This window comes from Oncorhynchus keta, chromosome 11, assembly GCF_023373465.1.
Source record: "Oncorhynchus keta strain PuntledgeMale-10-30-2019 chromosome 11, Oket_V2, whole genome shotgun sequence".
Lineage (NCBI taxonomy): Eukaryota > Metazoa > Chordata > Actinopteri > Salmoniformes > Salmonidae > Oncorhynchus > Oncorhynchus keta.
Genome location: NC_068431.1, coordinates 15877246 through 15894046, shown reverse-complemented (window position 1 = coordinate 15894046; position 16801 = coordinate 15877246). Strand labels below are relative to the sequence as shown.

Below are 16801 nucleotides of genomic sequence, written 5' to 3'. Positions count from 1 at the left end.
AAAGACACCAGGGTACTAGATGGCTAATTAAAGACACCAGGGTACTAGATGGCTAATTAAAGACACCAGGGTACTAGATGGCTAATTAAAGACACCAGGGTACTAGATGGCTAATTAAAGACACCAGGGTACTAGATGGCTAATTAAAGACACCAGGGTACTAGATGGCTAATTAAAAAGACACCAGGGTACTAGATGGCTAATTAAAGACACCAGGGTACTAGATGGCTAATTAAAGACACCAGGGTACTAGATGGCTAATTAAAAAGACACCAGGGTACCAGATGGCTAATTAAAGACACCAGGGTACTAGATGAACTAGATGGCAAAATAAAAAAGACACCAGGGTCCTAGATGAACAATAAGCCTAATTAAAAAGACATCAGGGTACTAGATGAACTAGATGGCTAATTAAAAAGACACCAGGGTAGTAGATTAACAATAAGCTTAATTAAATAGACACCAGGGTCCTAGATGAACTAGATGGCTAATTAAAAAGACACCAGAGTATTAGATTAACTAGATGGCAAATACTATAAAAAATACTATCAACAACATTGATGTGAGTTGTTCTCAGTAGAATAATATAGATTAGAGGTATACTGTAATACCAAGCATAAAAATGACATCTCTGATTGAACAGAGAAATCAATGCATTGATTAAGAGTAATGCTCAAAGCACAAATGATTGAATATGAGGCTAAACGGGTGGAGTGAGTTTCTCACAACGAGAGAAAAGTTATTTCGATGCACTTAATTATCTTTACACTGCAAGTAAGAACAGACAAACAAACGTTTAACAGTTTATTATTGTCAAAATTCATTTCAGTTAACTTGGAGAAATAAAATGTACTTTTGTTTTTTAATACATTCTCTTAAACAAAAATATAACAAGTACTTACAATCACTGGTAAAAATATAAAAAAGCATACAAGCAAATAACTGTCTTTCTAAAAGACATAAGGTACAAGAGCTATGAAAAGTGTAAGACCAAACCAAAACAAAAGTAAGACACAGACCAAATAATACCTTGTAACCGACATTGGGCAGCAAATTGCTACAGTCAAGCTTACAATTGTGCAGTTCTGCTAAATGCCTATATTTTTTGAGTTACATATAATTTCAGCTCACTTATTGTAGTCCGGGTTATAGGACAGAGACCAGAAAGAGTTGTGAAGCACAAGACTTATTCAATAATGCCTATGAAGAAAGCCACAGTGTTGGCAGGTGCCTTTGGATTCATTCTTACTAATGTCATTATAGCTTGTGTGTGTGTGTGTTCCACTACAGATCTGTGGGATTGGCTTTAGCCCCATAACTGTTGTGTATAGTATGGGCTGAATCTATAGAGTGGCTTAAACTGAATGCCGGGAAAATATACCATTTCAATATAAAGTCCCTGCATTACTGGTGACAGTAATCAGCCAATCAAATCGACACACAGGGAAGCTGGATTTCATGCTTGAGCAGTTTAGAGCACAACTGTTCTATAGAACATCAGGGCTCGTTTTTGTTCTTCCCAATGTGCAAGGCAGGCTATTTCTCAGTCTACTAGTGGAAACGGGTAGGGTTTGGCATCAATCAATAAACTGTTACCTGATCAATATGATCAGCTGAACTGAATGGACCAGGGTGAGCCGGCCACGCATACGGTCAGCGGACAACCAACACAAGTCAGATCATCATTAGTCGACAAAATGGATGACTGCTGTGGTCTGTTGAACAAATGCCTTGGCATTTTACACAGTGGTGATCTTAAATTAAACAACACAATCAAAAGACAGGAGAGACTATCTCACATATATATATATATATATTTTTTTGTTGATTACACACACATACACACTGAACAAAAATAAATTCAACATGTAAAGCGTTGGTCCCATGTTTCATGAGCTGAAATAAAAGATCCCAGAAATGTTCCAAACACAAAAAGCTTATTTCTCTCAAATGTTGTGCACAAATTTGTTTACATCCCTGTAAGTGAACATTTTTCCTTTACCAAGATAATCCATCCACCTGACAGGTGTTCCATATCAAGAAGCTGATTAAACAGCATGATCATCACACAGGAGCACCCTGTGCAGGGGACAATAAAAGGCCACTCTAAAATGTGCAGTTTTGACACACAACACAATGCCACAGATGTCTCAAGATTTGAGGGAGCGTGCAATTGACATGCTGAGTGCAGGATTGTCCACCAGAGCTGTTGCCAGAGAAATGAATGTTCCTTTCTCTACCATAAGCTACCTCCAACATTATTTTAGAGGATTCGGCAGTATGTCCAACAAGGCCTCACAACCGCAGACCACATGTAACCACGCCAGCCTAGGACATCCACATCCGGGTTATTCACCTGCGGGATCGTCTGAGACCAGCCACCCGGACAGCTGATGAAACTGAGGAGTATTTCTTTCTGCAATAAAGCCCTTTTGAGGGGAAAATCTCATTCCGATTGGTTGAGCTTGGCTTTCAAGTGGATGGACATATGCCCTCCAAGGCCCAGCAATGGCTGTGCCCCTGCCCAGTCATGTGAAATCCATAGGTTAGGGCCTAATTGACTGTTTCCTTATATGAACTGTAACTCAGTAAAATCCTTGAAATTTTTGCATGTTGTGTTTATATTTTTGCTTTCTCCTCAAAGGTGATGGACAGTAATACTAGGTCCTGTATGTTATAGGATTCTGAAGATTGTAATAGAACCCTACAGAATCATTCTATGATAGAACCATCCACCCTTGTAGATAACGGCAGGGGTCGCAGTGCTGAGAGAGAGAGGATGACACCACAGTTGTCTGAAAGCAGTAGAAACTGATAAAGGCTCTGTTCCAGATTGTGCTCAGTGGGATACATTTCAGAACCTCCAAATAGAAATAGATTATGTAGAACACACATGCTTCCCTATCACGTAGACAAGGGAATAATGTCAGCTCTGTACATTGCATTTCTAATGTCTGAGAAACAGATTGTTGCCTACTCCATAATGCGGTGGCTTTGGATGAGGACATGTTCAGCAAAACAATTTCAGCACGGGAGGCCACAGCCAGTGAAGCCCTCAGGACGTTAAGGGAGGCAGAGTCAAGACATACAGTTGAAGTCAGAAGTTTACAGACTTAGGTTGGGGTCATTAAAACTCATATGTCAACCACACAGCAAATTTCTTGTTAACAAACTATAGTTTTGGCAAGTCGGTTAGGACATCTACTTTGTGCATGACAAGTTATTTTCCCAACAATTATTTACAGACAGATTATTTCACTGTATCACAATTCCAGTGGGTCAGAAGTTTATATACACTAAGTTGACTGCCTTTAAACAGCTTGAAAAATTCCAGAAAATGATGTCATGGCTTTAGAAGATTCTGTTATGTTAATTGACATCATTTGAGTCAATTGGAGGTGTAACTGTGGATGTATTTCAAGGCCTACCTTCAAACTCAGTGCCTCTTTGCTTCACTTCATGGGAAAATCAAGACATATCAGCCAAGACCTCCACAAGTGTGGTTCATCCTTGGGATCAATTTCCAAATGCCTGAAGGTACCACGGTCATCTGTACAAACAATAGTATGCAAGTATAAACACCACAGGACCACGGAGCTGTCATACCACTCAGGAAGGAGAAACGTTCTGTATCGTAGAGATGAACGTACTTTGGTGCAAAAAGTGTAAAGGACCTTGTGAAGATGCTGGAGGGAAAAGTATCTATATCCACAATAAAATGAGTCCTATATCGACATAACCTGAAAGGACACTCAGCAAGGAAGAAGCCACAGCTCCAAAACCAACATAAAAAAACCAGACTACGGTTTGCAACTGCCCATGGGGACAAAGATTGACTTTTTGGAGAAACGTCCTCTGGTCTGATGAAACAAAAATAGAACTGTTTGGCCATAATGACCATCGTTATGTTTTGAGGAAAAACGGGGAGACTTGCAAGCCATAGAACACCATCCCAACCATGAAGCACTGGGGTGGCATCATGCTGTGTGGGTGCTTTGCTGCCGGAGGGACTGGTGCACTTCACAAAATAGATGGCATCATGAGGGAAAACAATGATGTGGATATATTGAAGCAACATCTCAAGACATCAGTCAGGAAGTTAAAGCTTGGTCGCAAATGGGTCTTCCAAATGGACAATGACCCCAAGCACACTTCCAAAGTTGTGGCAAAATGGCTTAAGGACAACAAAGTCAAGGTATTGGAGTGGCCATCACAAAGCCCTGACCTCAATCCTATCGAAAAATTTGTGGGCAGAACTGAAAAAGCGTGTGCGAGCAAGGAGGCCTACAAACCTGACTAAGTTACACCAGCACTCTGTCAGGAGGAATGGGCCAAAATTTACCCAACTTATTGTGGAAAGCTTGTGGAAGGCTACATGACAAGTTTGACCCAAGTTAAACAATTTAAAGGCAATAGTGTATGTAAACTTCTGACCCACTGGGAATGTGATGAAAGAAATAAAAGCTGAAAGAAATCATTCTCTCTACTATTATTGTGACATTTCACATTCTTACAATAAAGTGGTGATCTGACTGACCTAAAACAGGGAATTTTTACTATGATTAAATGTCAGGAATTGTGAAAAACTGAGTTTAAATGTACTTGGCTAAGGTGTATGTAAACATCCAACTTCAACTGTATAATAAACACCTATACAACAACACATCAAGAGGAGTCAAACCAAAATCGATCCAGAGAGCAGAGAGTTCTTCAAAAGATTCCTGCCCAATGACAGAAAAGGGGCAATCACAATCTTTGATTTTATAATAACAAAATATTAAAATAGTATTTATAGAGGACTCTTTTCATCTATACAAGATCTGTATAACATTAATTTATGACAAACCAAAAATATATGTATAAATGTATACATGCACTGTTTATATATAACCATTCATATTTTCAAGTCTTAGTACGGCAAAACAAAGAAATCAACAAGCGTCACATACAGAACACACAGCTGAAGAAAAGACTCCCAACCAGTCAGTCCAGTTATATCCCTAATGACAATACCATTCAGCAGTTTAACCCTCAAACCTAGAGGGTTAAAACCTCCACAAATAATGAGCTTTTGTTTGCAATAAGAAGAACAAATTAAAGCAAATTCTTTAAAATACTTTACAAAATGTACTATTTTTCAAATAGCTATATTATGAAAAAGGAATGGAGATGTATTAAAATAGCAGTTTTGCAATGCATTTTCCATTGACAAGCATTGTTTTTTCTTTTGTTGCCATGACTACTAAACCAGATTAGCAGACACTTAATAGCCAAGATGGAGGTACATTAAAAGAACACACCAAATGTGTTGTTTATGCTGCATCCACATATTCTTACTGCATAAAAAATACTTTACATATCAAATTAACCTGAAATCATAATACTTTTACATTTGAGCTTTTAATTCAATAGACTACTAGTGTAACAAACACACTAAACAAGTTTGTTAGCATCGATGTAAACAACTTTGGGCTGATGGCTGCACGCCTCTCATTTAAAGCTTACCAAATAACGTTTGTACAGTGATAATATTTTGTTTTACAGTACTGCAATAAAATAAAACATTGTACTATTCTACAGCAGTGAGGCTTTTTGTTTGTCAACTCATTAAAAACAACTTGGAATAACATTCATTAAACATACAGACGGAAGCATGCCAGTAAAGTAGCGCAGGTTAACAAGCACAGGAAGAGAGAGCGTCTGAATAGATGAGGGTGTGGTGCAGCATACACAATGGCCTGAGATGCTGTTGAAACTCCACAAGGTGCAATAAGAGCTGCCCACACCCACTCCTCCATCCCCTGCAAATTAAAAGATATGTGGAGTCGCTCTTAACTTGAGGGCATTTCTGCCGACTGCCAGATCTCTGCTTTCTAAACTACAGAGAAGAAAAATAAATGCTTTCTCCTTTCTTGGATATTCTCAGAGCTACGCACGTGTCTGCATGCCATTTAAAGCTGAGCGCAATCAAGCAAACGGCTAAAAAACACTCACTTTCATGCATCGACTGAGGAAAAACCATTAAAAAAAACCTGGGACAAGAAAGCACCAAAGCAAATGGAGGTACTGTTAAAAAGACATCGAGTGATCAGCAGGCATCGCCCATCCCTTCTTCATAAGCACTGTGTCCCAAACGCCTCAGCCATACCCAGTGACATCACATCTCAGTCTGTTTACAGCTCTGTTCCAGGGCAGTGGGAGTCTAAACACAGGAGAGTTGCTAAAACATTTCAAAATGGAGTAAAAAGAGATGATTGTACAAGTTCTGTGGGGGTGCCGTTGGTTTGGACTCGAGCAGCCGTCAGCTGAGACTGAGGACCTGGAGAGCAGCGAGGGGTGAGAGGAGTGTGCCCAGAGGAGGCAGCATGGCAGGTTAAAACCACCTTTCCCTCCCTCATCCTCTCACCCTCCCTCCATTGACCTGCAGTGTCCGTTGAGGTGTCTAGCTCTACACAGCTGACACCTGCTCATCTGCAATAGATAAGAGGAGAGGAGAGTTAACCTAACACTGAAGACACAATTACTTCAGACAAAACATCTTGGTACGTCTTACAGCACTATCAAAGACATATTGGTATGCTAAGTTATCGTCTCATGTGAAATGTGTCAAGCTAGTTTTGCCTCTAACTAAAGAAATTTTGCCATTCCTAACATTCTATACTGTGACTTCACCTGCTTACAGTTGATAACAGACAAAAAGGCCGCAACAAGCTGAGGCTCAGATAACATGCAAATCAAAGACATTCAACGGTGAACCTTTTGCCAGGTAACCCAACTCTGCCACTAACTAGGTAACTCCTGCAACATCACAGAGAGCTATAGTCTAGTCTACTACAACATGGCCTGCCTGGTGCTATGGTCCTCCATGTTGTCCCTGGCTGGGGCTGGTCTGTCTTTCTCCACATACCATCCTCACTATCCTCCAGACCCTGTAGGCAGACGCTGCCTGGCCTGGACTGGCCCTGGGATTCGTGGCGGTGGTTCACCCCCAGGCGCCGGGCCTCCACCAGGCCTCCGGGGCTCTGTAGCAGCTTAGACCTCTGCAGGGCCACGCTATAGTCGGGCGGCCGCAAGTGGGGGAGCCGAGGAGGAGCTCCATCCTGTCCGTTAACCAGGGTGAGGCCCTGGTATCCTGGAGGGGTGGGGGGAGGCCCCCTGTACCTATCGTCCTTGGTGGGAGAGGTTACACAATACACTGGCCACCGGGAATGAGGGAGGAAACAGGGAAGGGGGGTGTGACGGTGATGAAGGGGGAGGGAGGGAAAATAAAACAATGAGCTGTTTCACCACCATTACGTAGCTACTAAACCACTGAAATAAAGACACCGACAGGCAGGTAGTGTAGTTGGTGTGTGAGATGAATGGTAGCAGCAGATTTGGCATGTACTCTACTGCTCTTCAATAGGCCTGGGACGATACCAGTACCACGAAGGAAACAAAACAGTGGATTTAACTTCTTTAGGAAGTTAAGTGGATTAAACTTCTTTAGGAAAACAGTCCTAATGTTGGAAACAAACATTATGTTGTCAATTATGTATTTACCAAGCTATAAGTACACAATAGCAGGTTTTTTAAAAGGACCAAAGAGTGTGGTCTGCTTCATGTTTTTTTTATATCTTTGCCATGGAAACATTTTGTGATACTGGTATCGTCCCGGCCCTACCTTTTAATCCTCCTGTCCATCCAGTCAGAGGACTATATGGCACCTGATTCCTTATTTAATGCCCATAGGGCTCTGGTCAATAGGAATGGACTACACAGGAAACCCTGGTCAAAAGTAGTGCACTTTATAGGGAATACCACTAACTCAGTGCTCGGCTGCATTACAGAACACCCTCTCTGGTGCATTACAGAACAGCTTCTCTGCTGCATTACAGAACAGCCTCTCTGCTGCATTACAGAACAGCCTCTCTGCTGCATTACAGAACAGCCTCTCTGCTGCATTACAGAACAGCCTCTCTGCTGCATTACAGAACAGCCTCTCTGCTGCATTACAGAACAGCCTCTCTGCTGCATTACAGAACAGCCTCTCTGCTGCATTACAGAACAGCCTCTCTGCTGCATTACAGAACAGCCTCTCTGCTGCATTACAGAACAGCCTCTCTGCTGCATTACAGAACAGCCTCTCTGCTGCATTACAGAACAGCCTCTCTGCTGCATTACAGAACAGCCTCTCTGCTGCATTACAGAACACCGTCTCTGCTGCATTACAGAACACCGTCTCTGCTGCATTACAGAACAGCCTCTCTGCTGCATTACAGAACAGCCTCTCTGCTGCATTACAGAACACAGTCTCTGCTGCATTACAGAACACCGTCTCTGCTGCATTACAGAACACCGTCTCTGCTGCATTACAGAACACCGTCTCTGCTGCATTACAGAACACCGTCTCTGCTGCATTACAGAACAGCCTCTCTGCTGCATTACAGAACAGCCTCTCTGCTGCATTACAGAACAGCCTCTCTGCTGCATTACAGAACAGCCTCTCTGCTGCATTACAGAACAGCCTCTCTGCTGCATTACAGAACACCCTCTCTGCTGCATTACAGAACACCCTCTCTGCTGCATTACAGAACACCCTCTCTGCTGCATTACAGAACACCCTCTCTGCTGCATTACAGAAGATTAAGTAAACAGAAAAAGCCTGATTCACAGGTTATAGAAGTAGACCAGCTGGAGAATACAGTCTGTGGTAGAATATTAGTAGTAAATGCAGCTGAGCAAATCGCACGAGCAGGGGACCCCGGTTAAAAAATCCCACTATACTGCAGTGCTGTGGACCGCATGGGTGAAAAAAACAGAAGCAATTTGTGCCACAGCTGGTTTTGAGACTGGTGGCCAGGCAAAGAGAGTGTATCCAAAGTCATAAGAGAGGAAGTAAAAATGTTTTTCCAAAAAGTGTACAAATCTGCTGTTGTCATTCCTCAACACACACCACACCCATCTACACACAGCATGTCACAAGCGGGATTTACAGTTACACACTAACACCACAGTACAGTAGAGGTGATGGAGAAGACACAGTGGACCCTCACCTATGAGGCCTTTCTCGGTGCTTGAAGTAACCGTTTTGTAGATGGGGGCTGTGCTTTGGGGTGCATCGTGCCCCTCCCCGGGGGCAACTGAGGCACCGTCTGCAGTGCGGCGTTTGATGGTGCCGTATTTCCCCTCATATGTGTCAGACAGCGAGGATGACGAAGCCCAGCTCTGCTGCGATTGGTTGAGCTCTGAACTGTCTCTGGAGAGCCTCTTGGCGTCCTCTCCTCCCCTGGATCCTGACCCTGGTGCTCCCACTACCTCCTCTCCGGTTGGCCCAGCCTCCACCTCTACTATAGGCCCTGCTAGCTGGGTGTAGCGGAAGCCCAGAGGCGCCAGGTGGTCCCAGGCAGGGGGTCGGCCCAGGCCTAGAAGGGGGACAGGCAGGCTCTGGAAGCTCTCATGGGAGTTGGAGGAGCAGGAGGTCCAGCTTCCCCGCCCGCTGTCGACCACACTGTCCAGGGAAGCGTGGTCGGGGGCCAGTTCCTCTGTGGAGGTCGAGGAGGTGAAGGTGGAGCCCCGCATCACCTGGCCCCGCGCCAAAGACAAACTGACCAGGAGAAGAGAGAAGGAAAAATAATGAAACAGAGAAGAAATGATAATGCAAGAATGGCACCGGAGAGGACGGCTGTTGTTTTATGTGCTCCTAACCAACTGTGATATTGTTGGACATCAGAACAGCGATTACTCACCTCGTACTGGAAAAATATTTTTTCTTTAACGAGTCCGACGCGAAGGATATAATGCTTTCTCTGAAACGGGCTCAAATCCCTGTCATTTGCGTGAATAAATTAATTGTATAGGTGAGTGAGTAAACCCCCTCTACCATCCAATTAGCTACCGTGCAATCATTGGATAACAAAATGGATGAGCTCCGTTCAAGGTTATCCTACCAATTGGACATTAAAAACGGTCATACCTTATGTTTCACTGAGTCGCTGCTGAACGACGACATGGATAACTTAGAGCTGGCTGTGTTTTCAGCAAGATAGAACAGCTGCCTCCGGTAAGACAGGGGGGTGGCGGTCTGCGTCTATTTGTAAATAACAGCTGTTGCGCGAAATCTAATAATAAGGAAGTCTCAAGGTTTTTCTTGCCTGAGGTAGAGTATCTCATGATAAGCAGTAGACCACACTATTTACACCAAGAGAGTTTGTGTCTATATTTTTTGTAACTGTCTATTTACCACCACAAACCAATGCTGGCACTAAGACCGTACTCAACGAGCTGTATACGGCCATAAGAAAATAGGAAAATGCTCATCCAGAGGCGGCGCTACTATTGGCCGGGGACTTTAAAGCAAGCAAACTTAAATCCGTTTTACCTCATTTCTACCAGCATGTTAAATGTCCAACCAGAGAGAATATAGGACTAAGATTACCAGGACGGATAGATTACCAGGACGTGTACTCAAAGCATGCGCGGACCAACTGGCAAGTGTCTTCACTGACATTTTCAACCTCTCCCTGACCGAGTCTGTCATACCTGTATGTTTCAAGCAGACCACCATAGTTATATAAAAATAGTCCCTGTGCCCAAGAACACCAAGGTAACATGCCTAAATGACTAACGACAAGTAGCACCTCACATCGGTAGCCATGAAGTGCTTTGAAAGGCTGGGCATGGCTCACAACACCATTATCCCAGAAATTCTAGAACCACACCAATTTGCATACCACCCCAACAGATCCAGATGATGCAATCTCTATTGCACTCCACACTGACCTTTTTCACCTGGACAAAAGGAACACCTACGTGAGAATGCTATTAATTGGCTACAGCTCAGCGTTTAACACCATAGTGCCCTCAAAGCTCATCACTAAGCTAAGGACCCTGGGACTTAACACCTCCCTCTGCAACTGGATCCTGGACTTCCTGTCATGTCACGCCCAGGTGGTAAGGGTAGGTAACAACATCTACCACGCTGATCCTCAACACAGGGGCCCCTCAGGGGTGCGTGCTCAGTCCCCTCAGGTACTCCCTGTTCACCCATGACTGCATGGCCAAGCATGAATCCTACACCATCATTAAGTTTTCCGATGACACAACAGCGGTAGGCCTGATCACTGACACACCGATGAGACTGCCTATAGGGAGGTCTGAGACCTGGCAGTGTGGTGCCAGGACAACAACCTCTCCCTCAATGTGATCAAGACAAAGGAGATGATTGTGGACTACAAAAAAATGGAGGACCGAGCACGCCCCATTCTCATCGACAGGGCTGTAGTGGAGCAAGTTGAGAACTTCAAGTTCCTTGGTGTCCACATCACCAAGACAGTCATGAAGAGGGCATGACAATGCCTCAGGAGACTGAAAAGATTTGGCATGGTTCCTATATATATATATAATAATATAATATATGCCATTTAGCAGATGCTTTTATCCAAAGCGACTTACATGACTTAGTCATGTGTGCATACATTCTATGTATGGGTGGTCCCGGGAATCGAACCCACTACCCTGGCGTTACAAGTGCCATGCTCTACCAACTGAGCTACAGAAGGACCACTCAAGGACCACTCAAAAAGTTATACAGCTGCACCATCGAGAGCATCCTGACAGGTTGCATCACCGCCTGGTATTGCAACTGTTTGGCCTCAGTACATCACTGGGGCCAAGCTTCCTGCCATCCAGGACCTCTATACCAGACAGTGTCAGAGGAAGGCCCTAAAAATTGTCAAAGACTCCAGCCACCCCAGTCAAAGACTGTTCTCTCTGCTACTGCATGGCAAGCAGTACCGTAGCACCAAGTTTAGGTCCAAAAGGCTCCTTAACAGCTTCTACCCCCAATCAGTCTCACACTGCAGAGCACACAGTGTCTCTAGGATTTATCACTGTACCCACCATAAAGTAAAGTTGTGCTCTACTCCTTTCCTTCCATTAACCAGACAGTTTGATTAATCTAAAATGTATTTTTTTACGGAGTGTGCCGGGAGTTCAAATAAACAATATTTAATGAACAGACTGCCACCGCCACTGCAGCAGGTTCCCAGGTAATAAAATATTACACAAAAGGAGATTGTGACCAAGAAGTCTATAATATTTATGCCAGGGAGGCATCATCCTGGAGGGACAGTAAAGGGGGTTGTTTACTTGATGGAATTAAAAGCTGTCCACATAAAAGGAGCAGCACAGTTAATGTGGGAGTCAGTGAGTAAACATCTGATGTTGATAAACAGTGGCCTTTTATGATTTCCTGTTCACTGCTTTAACGAGCCAAGGACATAATTGGAACCCAGCTTGGAGGGGTGCGGGTCTGCTTTGAGGAGGTATACGATGTGTGTCTGGTGTAGGGATGACTAGTGTCAGTTGTTGAAGGGTGTCTGCTTTGTCTACAGTGTGTGTTTTTTTTTTTTACACCTTTATTTAACCAGGCAAGTCAGTTAAGAACAAATTCTTATTTTCAATGACGGCCTAGGAACAGTGGGTTAACTGCCTGTTCAGGGGCAGAACGACAGATTTGTACCTTGTCAGCTCGGGGATTTGAACTTGCAACCTTTCGGTTACCTTTCGGTTACTAGTCCAATGCTCTAACCACTAGGCTACGCTGCCGCCCCAGTGTGTGTGTATACGCGCGCGTGTGTGTGTGTGTGTGTGTGTGTTACCTGGTGCTGGGTTGGCTGCAGTCAGAGTTGGCATGTGTGAGTTGCGTGGTGGTGCCTGGGGTCTCTGTGGTGTCCCTGGTCTTGATGCCTTGGCGCTCCTCTGCAGGACCAGCAGGCATGGAGTCCACTGAGCAGTTACTGACGATGCTGGAGCGAGACGAGATCTCACTGTGGCTGGAGTCGGACAGGTTGTCTGACTTCCCTGCAGGCATCAGGGCATAGCCTGAGGGAGAACGAGGAGGAGATGATCAGCCTGGAGAAGTGATGATCCACACACAGACTCTACCAACCTTCACTAGATCTAACCCCCTAGACTCTACTACAGACACTCTACATACAGATCAGCAGCATGTCCAACACTAATCAGGACCGGCTTTAACAAAGTGTTTTATTTCAAAAACTGAAATCATGTTAAAAAAAATATAAAAGTAGGATAAACATCTCATCTTTGTTTTAGTTTCTCCCATGCTCATCAATAACATCTGTAGAAAACTAATAAGCAACAATGGGAGCACACCTTTCACATTGCAGTTGACCTGTAGAGCCTCTTCAACACAACATGCTTAACTTACCTTATAATATCTTATTTTGTGAATGTCATAAATAACATCTAACGTTGAAGTATTTCGGTAACAAATTCTGAAAACTCAAGATCGTACTTCATATTAAATGGAGCTGGCTTTTAAAATCATTATGCATACTCTGTCACTCGTTGTGGATCAACTTGGACTGAACAATAACTAACATGTATGATACAAGACATGAACACGTTCACCAACATCTTTCAATGAACTGCTGAAACCTCATGACAAAACTTTCGTTCACATAAAATACGTATTCGGTTCACTTCACACAGAATGGACTTCCTCAGTCTAGCAGATTGCCTCTGTCCTCTAAGCCAACTTTAGTGTTCATTATTTTATAGAGGGACTACTGTGCTACTTCCTCAGTCTGTCTTTCAGGTAGTCTTTCTCCTCTTATGTCGGTCTCTGCAGAGCCATACAAAGGCCCTGCTGGGGCTGGCTGACCTCCTTGCTTGCCCTTTGACCTGCTCAGCCTGTCTCTGTCCTGGGCTACCCTCCTGGGCCTCAGAGGGCCCCGTCTGCCCCGGACCCTCCACTGGTGTCCTAGCCACTAACACTGCAGCCAGCCTTTCCCTAGACTGACTCCTCCCCCTCAGCATCCTGAACGGGGACAGCTCCCTCAATCTCTTCCTCAGGGGGGACTCTGGTAGTCTGGGCCTGGGGGGGGTTAGAGGCTCTGGCCCTGTCGAGGTCTCCGCCTGGGGAGTGCGGGTCCCTGGCCTGGTGGCCTTTGCGGCCCCTGCTTCTGGGTCTCCATTGGGCCCAGAGAGGCTCATCATCACTGGCCCTGCCTGCTCTGTCTCCACCTCCAACAGCACCTCCATCTCTCTGTCCCTGCCTTCCTCCCCGTCTCTGATGTGCTGCCTGGTCATCTGCAGGAACCTCTTGTGGAGGAGAGCCCCACCTATGCCGTAGCTGCGGCTGCCTGCCGTGCCTGCCTTGGTGCTGGCCTCGCTGGTCAGAGAGGATGACGAGCCAGACCGGTTCATCTGGCTGTTGGTGTTATGCTGGGGGTTGGCCACGCCTCCCACTGTAGACAAACACAGGAGAGAGACAGGGAGAATGATTGAGGTGCTTGATTAAGACACAAAATTAGAGTATGGATAGGTGAGATGAGGGAATAGGACTACAGCAAGATGTGTATGGATGTACTGTGGACAAGGGATGCTGGGTTTAGGTGCTGATATATAGAGGGTACTGACGGTGAGGTACAAACCTTTGATGAAGAATGGGTATGCTTGGTTCTGAGTTATGGGTATGAGTTGTGAGATGGATGAATGGATTGTAGAAGATGCTGTAGTGAGAGGTAATGTGAGGTAGCCAGGGTGTAGACCTTTGCGAGGGGAGCCCTGTGGCGATACAGTGGGGCTGGAATGCAGGGAGGAAACGGTGGACACAGTGTCTTCAGCAGGCCTCATCCCAAAACAGGAACCGTCCTCTGATTGGCTGTGCTGGGAGCTGGAAGGCTTCTTTATCACCTGAGGAGAGCTGGAGTCTGGGAGGGGGAGAGAGAGCGAGAGAGCGAGAGATACAAACTGTTATAGACTGAGTGGGAGAGAGAGAGAGATACAAACTGTTACAGTCTGTGAGGGGGAGAGAGATACAGTGCATTCAGAAAGTATTCAGACCCCTTGACTTTTTCCACAGTTACGTTATAGCCTTATTCAAAAAAGGGATTAAATTGTATTCTTTCCTCAATCTACACCCCCCCCCCCCTATCGGGTTCAAGTCCGGGCTCCGGCTGGGCCACTCAGGGACATTCAGAGACTTTACTCAAAGCCACTTTTGCGTTGTCTTGGCATTGTGCTTAGGGTCGTTGTCCTGTTGGAAGGTGAACCTCCACTCCAGTCTGAAGTCCTGAGCACTCTGGAGCAGGTTTTGTCAAGGATCTCTCTGTACTTTGCTCCGTTCATATTTACCCTCAATCCGGACTAGTCTCCCAGTCCCTGCTGCTAAAAAAAATACCCACAGCCTGATGCCAGGTTTCTTCCAGACGTGATGCTTGGCATTCAGGCTAAAGAGTTTAATCTAGGTTTCATCAGACCAGAGAATCTTGTTTCTCATGGTCTGAGAGTCCTTCAGGTACCTTTTTGCAAACTACAATGTCTCCACTGAAGTCCTGAATAACTGACTGTCCTCCCTCCCTGTTTAATGTCTCCACTGAAGTCCTGAATAACTGACTGTCCTCCCTCCCTGTTTAATGTCTCCACTGAAGTCCTGAATAACTGACTGTCCTCCCTCCCTGTTTAATGTCTCCACTGAAGTCCTGAATAACTGACTGTCCTCCCTCCCTGTTTAATGTCTCCACTGAAGTCCTGAATAACTGACTGTCCTCCCTCCCTGTTTAATGTCTCCACTGAAGTCCTGAATAACTGACTGTCCTCCCTCCCTGTTTAATGTCTCCACTGAAGTCCTGAATAACTGACTGTCCTCCCTCCCTGTTTAATGTCTCCACTGAAGTCCTGAATAACTGACTGTCCTCCCTCCCTGTTTAATGTCTCCACTGAAGTCCTGAATAACTGACTGGTCTCCCTCCCTGTTTAATGTCTCCACTGAAGTCCTGAATAACTGACTGGTCTCCCTCCCTGTTTAATGTCTCCACTGAAGTCCTGAATAACTGACTGTCCTCCCTCCCTGTTTAATGTCCCGGTCTCTCGACACAATCTTGTGAAAGTTAATGGGTAATTTTCAACCCTAGAAGATAGTAACAGTTCCAGTGACTCACTGTGTGCGGTGTGAATGTCCTTGGAGGTGCTCTTCTTCCGTAGGGGGTAGAGGGGTACCTGGACCTGGAGCACCTGAGACACGCGGTTCTGGGTCTTCCCCCCGTGCAGCGGCGAGCGCAGCGACACGGGAGACATTTCCGACTTGTTGGACCGTCGCTCACTCAAGTTCTTGGACACTGTTGTCATCGAAACAGGACAGAATTAATTTGGCACCAGGCACTGCAAGATTATTATGTTCGCATGCAGAAAGTTAGTCATCACAGAAACATCAGCACTATGAATGACCAGTTACTCCCAAGGGTTGGTGTGTAAACATAGTAAACACAAAGACGAAAAAGAGGAAGCGAAGACAAGGTGGTCACAGAGAGGAAATGGAAATGTCTGACAAATGTATAGTAAGATGAATGAAATGGGTGTATTTGTACAGCCTCTTGCTAAATGTATCTTTTTTAATTTGTGTGATTATGAGTAATATTATTACAGCACTTTTTTCATTTTTAAACAAGGAGTAACTCCTCTTCTCACAGTAGGGCAATGCAGAATGTGAAACATATACTGCCCACTAGGTGGCAGTGGAAGGCAAGATAAAGACACTCAAGTGAACAAAACTTAAGTCCAAGTGAATTGAGGAAATGTTGTCCCATTTGTCAGGGTCAAATTTGTCCCATTTGTTCCATGTTGTCAGGCGTTGTAATACTTGGTAAGATTATAAGTATTATACCAGGGTTGGTGTCAATTCAAATTGAAGTCAATTCAGGAAGTAAACTGACGTTCCAATTCAACAATTAACTCTCAATTAAGCTTTTTTTAAAGATATTATATTTATTTTCAAAATGTCATTTTTTATTTT

The 16801-nt window shown here is 44.6% G+C and overlaps 1 protein-coding gene across 9 annotated transcripts in view; it reads right to left on the bottom strand.

The window, feature by feature from the left end:
- Nucleotides 1-791: 791 nt before the first annotated feature.
- LOC118390645 (rap guanine nucleotide exchange factor 6) overlaps nt 792-16801 on the bottom strand; it is a 185173-nt gene continuing 169163 nt past the window's right edge. For 8 of the 9 annotated variants that reach the window (XM_052529567.1, XM_052529568.1, XM_052529572.1 and 5 more), the window contains 7 exons: nt 15951-16127; nt 14442-14720; nt 14130-14255; nt 12642-12864; nt 9036-9586; nt 6908-7195; nt 792-6471 (listed from right to left, as the gene is read on the bottom strand). In XM_052529567.1, coding sequence (XP_052385527.1) covers nt 6449-6471; nt 6908-7195; nt 9036-9586; nt 12642-12864; nt 14130-14255; nt 14442-14720; nt 15951-16127 — 1667 coding nt within the window. In that variant the 3' untranslated portion in view covers nt 792-6448. The remainder of the gene's footprint in view (nt 6472-6907; nt 7196-9035; nt 9587-12641; nt 12865-14129; nt 14256-14441; nt 14721-15950; nt 16128-16801) is intronic. The other variant, XM_052529571.1, reaches the window with a different exon arrangement.